This window comes from Notothenia rossii (genome assembly GCF_949606895.1).
Source record: "Notothenia rossii genome assembly, chromosome: 9".
Taxonomy (NCBI): domain Eukaryota; kingdom Metazoa; phylum Chordata; class Actinopteri; order Perciformes; family Nototheniidae; genus Notothenia; species Notothenia rossii.
This window is the reverse complement of record NC_136907.1, coordinates 15,154,053-15,163,571: the sequence shown is the minus strand read 5'-3', so window position 1 is coordinate 15,163,571 and position 9,519 is coordinate 15,154,053. Positions and strand designations below refer to the sequence as shown.

The window sequence follows — 9,519 nt, the reverse complement described above, 5'->3', positions numbered from 1 at the left end:
TAAATAAGCATGCAAACACCGTGGACCTAACCTACTCTAGGGGGGTCCTCACCTCCTCTAGGGGGGTCAGGGGGCATGCTCCCCCGGGAAGATTTTTTTTTTAAATATTGAAGTTAAAAGGATCAATCTGGTGCACTTTGAGAGCAAAATTAAGAGATCTATGGACACCCATATGAAACAGAACTCTAAACAGATTTTTCTGTAATGGATATTTTACAAATCACTTAAACTGTATTCTTGTTTTTGTCATATAGTATTTCATAACTGTTTTTCATTTATTCTCTCTGGCTGTCCATCTCATAATGTTCACATAGAAACTAGCTGTCAATAGGAATATTATTCAGAAGAATTATAATTTCTTGCAAAAATCTGTCACAAAAAGAGGTTGCACATTTAAATTCAGGTGTTGTTATGGCAACGTCAGTGGCCAAACAGCCACATTTACTGCTGCAAATACATTCAAACATGCTGTTGACACGTAAAGCAGTGGCAACTATGCCACCATTTCAGGTGACTTTTTCTCAGAAATACTGTCACATAACATCCATATATTTCAGTGCTAGGTTGATGCTTAGCTAAGCTAACTATGAAACACTTTAACTGACAGGACTCCGGATCAACTGTGTACTGTAAGGTAGCTTCTAGCTTCATGTCGAACAGTAAGTCAACATTTCCCAGAGAGCTTTCTTTACCAGGTAAGCTAAAAAACATTACATTTAGATTGTATGACAAAGTGTTTATTTAATATATCTGGCTAGCTATAGCTACTTGCTAACGGTTTAGCTTACCCCGCGATTCAAAGTAACGTCAACGTAGCTGTAATTTATGCTTTGCTTACATGTTCGCATAATTTAGTAGTTTACTGACATTTACATACCTTGTTTACCTGGCTCAAGTGGTGGCTCTGGGGTTGTTGTGTGAGCCACCACTTGAGAATTGTCGTATTTTTTAAGAAAATGTTTTCTTATGTCCATCTTCAAAAACTGAGTCTGACTGACAGTTTATTTTAAACATTGTCACAGCTCACAGGATAGGTACCTGTCAGACAATAAGACAGATGTTTATTTCCATTCAACTCTCTGGTTGGTCTGGTGTCTTGCCTCTGTTGCATTCACTGAACACGGGAAATTACAATCCTGTCATCCTCTCTTGTGTCATGATGAGGTTGAGTTAAAGCACGGTTAATGTATTATATTATTGACTCAATAATATAATACATGCCTTTGAGAGTAGGCAATCTAGGCATATTAGCACAATTAATTAAACATACTTATCACGGCGACGGTGTACTGAGTTTTTTTTCTTCTTTTAAATAAAAAAAAAATATATATATATATATATATATATATATATATATATTCCCTTAGTGGCTGCGGGGCCCTAAGCGGCCGCTTAATGGGTCGGGCCGGCTCTGCCTATTAGGCTATATCTTTAAAGCTGCTGTTTTAAATGTGAAAACAATGAAAAGTAAAGTATACAAACAAAAAATAGACTCCCAGAAATGACCCATTTCATCTGGAATAGCATAGGGCTGATTTAAACTCCCCTGTTAGTCATAAATAAAAAGAAACCCATCAGACAGCCTGAGAGAGAGCGAGCTGCTGCCGGACACAATCTGTCTCTCAGGATTCATTCACAGAGAGAGGATGAACCTAGAGTTACACTTCAGCACCTTAACAAACATATTCTTGGTTACACACTATATAAATCTTCCATTTTCAGTTAAAGCTCGACCATTTTGTGTGAGGGGTCCCGTATGTCTGACCTACTAACACATTTCTGTTTAATAGATGGAGTGACGTCACGGAGGGGCGGAGTCACGAGCGTTCAAAACACAGCTTGGCCTCAATCCTGCCTGATTATTTTTGCTTCCTGCTTAATTTTTGCGTTTATTTTCTCCTTTTACCAGTTATGTAAAGTGCTTAGCGTTTTGTAGCCTTTATTTATTTTTTCTGATTTTATATGATGAGGTTGCTTTCCGTATATTCACCAAAAAACACGTATTTCTCCCCCGGGATAGATTTTTTCAAACAGCAGCCTACTGTTTGCTTGTTGGTTGCTTTCAAGGAATATGGACTAATTGAGAAACCGTATAAATGTACCTGCCGTCGAGGGGATATCCTGCGTTTGTAATCGAAGAGGTAAGAGTGAACAAAAGGTGGAAGACAAATGTTTTCTGGCCACAACTGTTCAAGGGTCTGCAGCAGCTGCAGCTCATTATCCCGCCTGGATGCCTTTATCCTGTGTGTGTAAAATCCCTCAGCGGACTAAAGTCACACATATTTAAACGTTTTGCATGAAATCTAGTTTTTCAATCCTGTGCTTCCATCCTTCGTAGACTGAATGGCGATGTTGTTGTGCAAACAGCGATTTCCTGCTGCATACTTGGCTCTTAGAGAAGAGAGCGGTATTTTTGTTTACCATATTACTAAGGCGGCCAGAACTGATGCATTATGCACAGTAGGAATTCTTTAAAAATGTCCCAAACTTAAAGCAGCTCTTCAAACTCTCGTGATTAGCTATATTTGTGTAGTAAGGAACATTTCTGTGTATTTAATCCTTTGTAGTCCTCAGTTGTTGGATGTAACTAAGTACTTTCACTCAGTACTGTACTTACTAAACTAACTTTATTATTTCCCCTTTGGCTACATTATAGCTTACTTCTACTCCTCTACATCTCAGAGGGAAACCCTGAGATTTGACCTTCAGTAAATTAACTTGACTGCCATTGTTCACTTGTCACTCTCAGATTGATTTATTAAGAGACAAATATAGTGGTGTAGTTTGTTAACTCCACCTTGACCATCTGCAACATTGAAGTGATTAATACATTTCACAATTGTATCACAGATAAGATTCTGAAATGTATCATTCTGCATAATTATTACATTTTTGATACTTTAAGTATCTTTTGAGACAACTTTTTTTTGTACTTTTAAAGTTTTTAATGCAGTGCCTTAACTTGTGACAGATTATGTATTAACTGTGGTAATAGTTTTCAAAACCAGTTGTCTTGCATCCTCATAAAATACAATAGAAGTGTACATTTCAAAAGATAAGAAATTCTACTGATATAACAGCTAAATTAAATGTTGTTTTTGTACTTGCATTTGAGTGAAAGCAATGGGCACTCATAGGAAAGATAGATGCTAAATGCATTTTTAAGAGAAGTTTATTTTCCCATTTTAATGTCTTATCTGTTGCCTGTTCCTCTTCCTCCTCCTCCTCTTCTTTCCCCAGGTGTGTGTGCCCTGGGTGCAGCCCAGCCTGTGCTGTGGTGGCGATGAAGAGCCCCGGAGCTGCAGAGAGCCGGCGGCTGGTCGTCCTGCTGGAGGCGGCCCTGCTGAGGGAGGCTCGTCTCTGGAAGGTACCGGTCTTCAAGAATGGATGCATCCAGGTAAGTCTAGCATCTTTCTAAAGCACGTTATGTCATTAAAAGCCTAAAATGGAACAGAAACCCTAATCTTGGTCCTCTGTCAAAGGAAAAGTTGTTCTTGTGTGACGAAGCAACAATATTCATGTCTTTTAATTTTTAAAGCTAACAATTAAAAAGTCACTTTCTGTAATAATAAGGAAATGAATAATTCAAGTAGGGGCATGAAAAAGGAGAGTAAAAGCATTAATAGTAATAATCTGAGATCTAAAAAAGTGTGGCTTTTCATTAATTGCATGAAACTGACGTCCCAGTAATTGCTATAATTGTGTCTTTCTTTGGGGCTTTTTTTGGATGGCCTGTACTGCCAACAACCTGAATTATTATCTTCCAATCATTTTCTTCTTTGAACTCTCAGGGTGCTGACGTCTCCTCATCCCAATATCAAGAAATTATCTTTTGGCTTGGAGAGATGAACCGGCTGTTCCACTTCTGTCCAGAAACGTTTGCACTGGGAGTCTGTGTCCTTAACCGACTGCTGTCCACTGTCAAGGTAGACGGATGCAACTAACGATATTTGTCACTATTAATTAATCTGGTGGACATTTTCTCTTAGTTGTTTGACCCATAAAGTATTTTTAAATTAGTTAAAAAATGACAATCCCAGTCTCTTCAAGCTGTTGACTAAACATTTCTAATTGTGTCAGAACATAGTACGATATAAAAAGTGTTTTAAAGAAGCAGGGAAAAACATCTTGATTTCTGGTGTTTGTTTTGACATTCTTAGATTGTCCTGCTTCTGAAGAACTAAATAGAGTATTCTCTTTTCTTAGGCCCAACCCAAATACCTGAAATGCATTGCTTTCACCTCGTTGGTCCTGGCTGCCAAAATCAACGAGGAAGATGAGGTAAGATCTTTTCCTAAAGATATGAAGAAACACGTCAGATAACCAAACAAAACAACAACAGAAGTCAATGCTATTTCAAATCAATACGTTTATTTACTTCCCTATTTGTTTGTGTCTGTTTTAAACAGGTAATAGGTTCTGTTCAAGACCTGGTTGTGCAGAGCGGATGCAGCTTCTCAACAGCTGAGATTCTTCGCATGGAGAGGATCATTCTAGACAAGCTGCAATGGGACTTGTACACCGCAACGGCAGTCGACTTCATTCACATAGTAAGTTGGCAGATAGATGGGCAAACAATACTTTTATTTGTTATTCTTTTCCTGGACCTGAGTTGTCGGAGCATCTCATAGCTGGACCTGAAATGCTTCGTCAACTCTGGTCCCGGTCTTGTCTAAAACACAGCGGTACAAAAGCACACATTTTGCCATCATGCTTGCATCATGTTTGCTTCAAGACGGTATTTCACAAACCCCTACTCTCTCAGAAGAGATAAAGGTAAATTGGTCCTAGTAGAGATTGTGCATTTATTTGATTTCACTCATTGTTCCCATTTATTATAAACTCCATTCCGTCCAGCTTGGGGTGAACACGTTAAAACGTTTTAAGAGGTCAAGAGCAACTGTGCAAATAATAAAATGGGAGTCCGATTAGAACATAATAATACATTTAGTTTTTCAATACATCTGAATAGAATCAATAAAATATTGTTCTAAATAATGACGTAAAATAATCTACCTGACCTCAACACAGATAAAACCGAAATGTTTTGTTTTTGCGCACTTGTTCAATTGTTTTAAAGATCTAGGTTATCAGATGGAAATCACCTTGCTTTCAGTTATTGCTAACTCTAAAAACCATTGCCTTTTCCCTCTGTAAATATGATTTAATGTCAGCTTTCTGCAGCTTCAGTGCAGAAGTGACAATTATAGAATCTGTTGAATCTGATTGTGGACAAAGACCCAATCGGCGCAAGGTCTGAAGAGAGCTGTTTATTCCACATAAGTCTGCATTTGCAAGCTGCTAGCAAATAACAGGCATGTTGCATATCAGGCCAAGGCACTTCTGACTAACTCTAACTTCTGCCCAACTATTGATACCAAAACCCTGCTGGGTGGGGGTCGGAGATATAAGGTCCTTTTTTTTTTATTGGGAGACCTCGAGAGACTTAACAGACACGCGTTATCGTCAGGGAATCTATAACGTGCTCTGAATAGTTGACTGTCTTTTACGTGAAAGTAGGTTTGTCATTGTTAAAGGTCCCATGCTGTGTCACTGAGTTTATGGCACAATATTGTTAAACAGCCTGGAACTGTTCACAGTAGTTTATTGTTCAACCTTTACAAATCATTGCCTAAGGCAGTAGCCACTGACTGAACTGCGCGCGCACACGCACGCGCGCGCACGCACGCACACGCACACACACACGCGCACACACACACACACACACACACACACACACACACTTACTTTAGGTCCCTTCATGCTATCGCGCCCAGGGCTGTATTCATAACGCTTTTAATAAGAAAACATCCAGCACTTTATGGTAAAAGATCAGTAACTATAGCGCCAAGGAAACAGTTTGAACAACTCTTAATATGCTTCTCATAGGGCTGCATGTTATTAAATAGATGCATACATTACTTCTACATTCAACCTCAATTTGGTTATTTGATCTGTAAACTCTTTGTAAAAACAAACTCCAGTAACTACTTTAGTTTTTAGCCACACTAGCAGCACAGCTTTTTGGATCACAGTGAAGTTGACTTAAAACAATACAAACTGTTATTAAACTGAACGTTACATCTTACTATGAATAAGGAGGCCAACAGTTTGGAGGCCAGCATAGTGACGCTTTATGAATACAGCCCATCAGTTTTCATTACAAATAGTTCCACAAGAGTTGGTATTGATTCACAATATTCAAAGGATGTCCATTGTGTCGACTTGCTCAGTTCTAAGGATAAACATTCTCCACACAACAAATCTGAGTTTTTTTTCTGAGTTTTGCATTCTGTTAGTCAAAAATCTCATCCCGGACCAAAGCACAGCTTCATTCCCTCAACAAATAAATGCCAGTGTACGATTTGTTTGTGATATTGAAATTTGCGGAGGACTGATACATTTTCTTTAAAGCAGCAAACCATTAACTGTCACCGAAAAGCTGTTTGGCACATTTGAACTGATTCAGTGTCTTCTGCAGGACTAAAAATGGCATTTTCACAACTATAACGTGAATTGTACTGACATGGTGTCATAGGATTACAGCGTGTTATTGATGTGAAGCTTTTATTTTCCTTGCACTTCACTTTATATATTCCAAAAAATATTTGAACATAAACAGACATAAAGCATCACTAAAAACTATATTAAAATAAAGAATTTCTCTTTTTATACTATTCAAATAAATATTTTTCAAATACTTTTGAACAATACTGTAATTACCTCACAATGACATTCCCCCCTGCCTTGAAGAAATAACTCTGCATTCCCTTTTTCTAAATAAAGTGGTATTCTCCTTTTTTCTATAAAACAGCTATCATTAAAATCTATCTATTATTGGTCACCATGACACTTTGATATATATATAAATAAGAGGATTTACAGAGATGCTTTGTCATCGGCTCTCAATATTCTTAAATATCCAAGTGAAGCTCTTTGAAAGGCAGAATCCGCCATGTGGCTCTCAAATCTTTCACCGTCTGAGACTGTATCGGGCTGTCCAATCGGAACACAAAGCTTCCTTTGTTTGCTACGTCACCCTGAATATTCCCTGCATTCCCATAGTGGAGTGAAGAATGAAAACTTGAGGAGGCAGTTTAGCAAGTTTGAAGAAGTCGAGAGCTGTTTTAACAAATTCCTTTTTGAATTTGGCACCACATTGCTGAATCTACCTACTTTAAAAACCCATGGCTTATTTTTGCTACCGAGTAAGAGACAAAACTAAAGCAAATGACACAACATGATAGACATTTGGCTGTAACAGAGAAACATCACAATAATGTGTTGGGGTTTTTTCTTCTGTTTTCTGGTCACTTTGTGATAAGACTAAGAAGAACTAAAAACTCAAAGTGTCCTTTTAACATCGAGCCTCAGGTTGTGAATTACAGTTCCGGCCTACAAATGGGAACACATACGCACTGCACGTACGATACCAACAAGATTACTATGATTCCTCAGGCCAACGGGTAGGTCTTCATAAGTTAAACCTCATGATGGGATGCTCTATCTGTTGCTCAAAGTGTCTATCAGCAATGAACACTTGAGAAGAGAACCACAGACTGCGAAAGGGACATTGTCCTGGGTGGATGGGATGAAGGTTGGGTCAAAGGAATGAAAGATGTTTTGTTTTGTGAAGGTTGGACATTAAATGCATTGATATATGTCATGTTGATAAGAGGTAAAGGGTGAGCAATGGATGGAAGATGAGACAACAATGACATCATTATGCTAACGTTTTGGTCTCGTTCCTCTCCACTTCCCTGCTCTTCTCCGCTGTAGTTCCACGCCCTGCTCGTCTCCGGCCACCCTCACCTCGCTCCGTCCATCGGGCTGGGTTCCGCCTCGGACCCCGGGTCGCCTGCCGCGGGGCCGGGGCTTCAGAAGAGGCCTGCGGGGCTCCAGGCGGCGTTGTGGACCAGGCAGGTGCAGCACTGTATGGCCTGCCACCAGCTCTGGCAGTTCAAGGGCTCCACGTTGGCCTTGGCCATCATCACCTTGGAGTTGGAGGTGCTCACGCCCGATTGGTTCTCCGTATTTACCAACCTGCTGAAGAAAGCGCAGGTAAGAGAAAAGCATAGGCTCCTCCTCCATGATTTATAGTTGGTTTGAGTGAAGACAATGTGACATTATACCCACAGAGAAAATGTATACCAGAGCCCAACTGTGCTGGGGTTTGGAAGACTTTAGCTACAAAAACATTGGAAACTGAAAATAAACTAGTTGATTCAAAACAAAGATATTGCTTTACATTAAAGTGGACCTATCATGCTATATTTGAATAATATAGTGTAGGACCATACCTATACAAGGCATTTTTATACTTTTTATTTTTCAAAATACCAAACAGATCATGCATTTTAGCCATTCCTCATTTCGCTCAATTTAACACTGTCTTTACATGGGCTGATTCTGTGAGAACAGCACCATCTACAGGCCTGGCATAAGTACTACAGCGTCTCCAGCGCTTCAGAACGGCAATGTCCGTGGCTGTCTCCTCCTGATTGGTGGAGTTGGCCCAATAGCCGTAGCGCCACTTCTGTGACGTCATAGAAGTGTTCAAATCTGGATCAGTCTGTATCAGATCCGTTGCAGCCCCTTTTTAAGAGATTTGGGTATGGAGGAAAGTAGAGAGGGTTGTGTTTTCTGACACTTGGTGAGTTCCCTGGAACACCGGGGGACACATATTCATGTATCAAAGACGTACAAAAGTGCATTTTGCATGATAGGTCACCTTTAATATAAAAGATAATTTAGAATTACATATTTTAAGAAATTATTAGAATCGTTTAGTTTCCAAATGTAAACCCTTTCACTGACCACATTTGTTTCAAATACTTACTAACCAATGTGTCTAAGAATACAGTATACACACAAAAATGATGTTTTACTCTCAAAAAAGATGCAGTACATAAACTTGAATGTTTGTAAACCCATGACATATCTCCACGCCAATCATTAGTCCAAAATAATCCTGTTTTGATCAAAAAGGATGAATAAGGGTTTAAAACTCCCCAGATGAAAATCCATTTACCATGGATGACCAGTTCTCTTTAAGATGCCAGTCCTTGTTTTTATCTTTAGATGTCCCACGCTATTTTGAAAAACCTCTCGCACCTTTTGCAGTGCAGAAACAGCATCAATTATGCTCCTTACTGCTGGGTGTTTTGGATAAAAGATCAACAAATGCGGCTTCATGCTTCCCAAAAGTGACACAAACACGCTTATTCAGGTCCATCCTGATCACACTGAGGAAGCTGAGAGAAGGGAAGAGTATTTTAGACAAAATCACAATCCCACACTAGGGAAACACTTACACCCCATTTTAGGGTCAATGAAGAATCTCTGTTTTCCACAATGGTCCTCTCAGAAAGGACTCTCCTTCTGAAGCAGCTCACACACATTGTGATGTTTTTGCTCTCCCAGGTGGACAGTGGCGAGTTCATCCACTGCAAAGAAATGGTGGACGAATACCTTCAGAGCCTGGAGTTCTCCCTGCCGCCCAACGCCGTCTACATCTTC

General features: G+C 39.4%; 3 protein-coding genes across 4 annotated transcripts in view; 2 read left to right on the top strand and 1 right to left on the bottom strand.

Moving 5' to 3' along the window:
• Nucleotides 1–3,262: 3,262 nt before the first annotated feature.
• On the top strand, nt 3,263–6,274 carry LOC307017767 (cyclin-I-like). The gene is made up of 4 exons (XM_079647541.1): nt 3,263–3,397; nt 3,792–3,926; nt 4,207–4,281; nt 4,410–6,274. The coding sequence occupies exons 1-4, from the start codon at nt 3,284–3,286 to the stop codon at nt 4,629–4,631; spliced, it is 546 nt and encodes a 181-aa protein (XP_079503667.1). The 5' UTR covers nt 3,263–3,283; the 3' UTR covers nt 4,632–6,274.
• A 412-nt stretch (nt 6,275–6,686) lies between these two features.
• septin8a (septin 8a) overlaps nt 6,687–9,519 on the bottom strand; it is a 36,181-nt gene continuing 33,348 nt past the window's right edge. The window contains exon 10 of one of the 2 annotated variants that reach the window (XM_079647538.1): nt 6,687–8,046. In XM_079647538.1, the coding sequence (XP_079503664.1) occupies nt 7,878–8,046 (169 nt within the window). In that variant the 3' untranslated portion in view covers nt 6,687–7,877. The remainder of the gene's footprint in view (nt 8,047–9,519) is intronic. The other variant, XM_079647539.1, reaches the window with a different exon arrangement.
• LOC307017769 (uncharacterized protein) overlaps nt 8,097–9,519 on the top strand; it is a 3,129-nt gene continuing 1,706 nt past the window's right edge. Inside the window, exon 1 of the mRNA XM_079647543.1 lies at nt 8,097–9,519. This exon is cut by the window's right edge and continues 1,706 nt beyond it. Coding sequence (XP_079503669.1) covers nt 9,355–9,519 — 165 coding nt within the window. The 5' untranslated portion in view covers nt 8,097–9,354.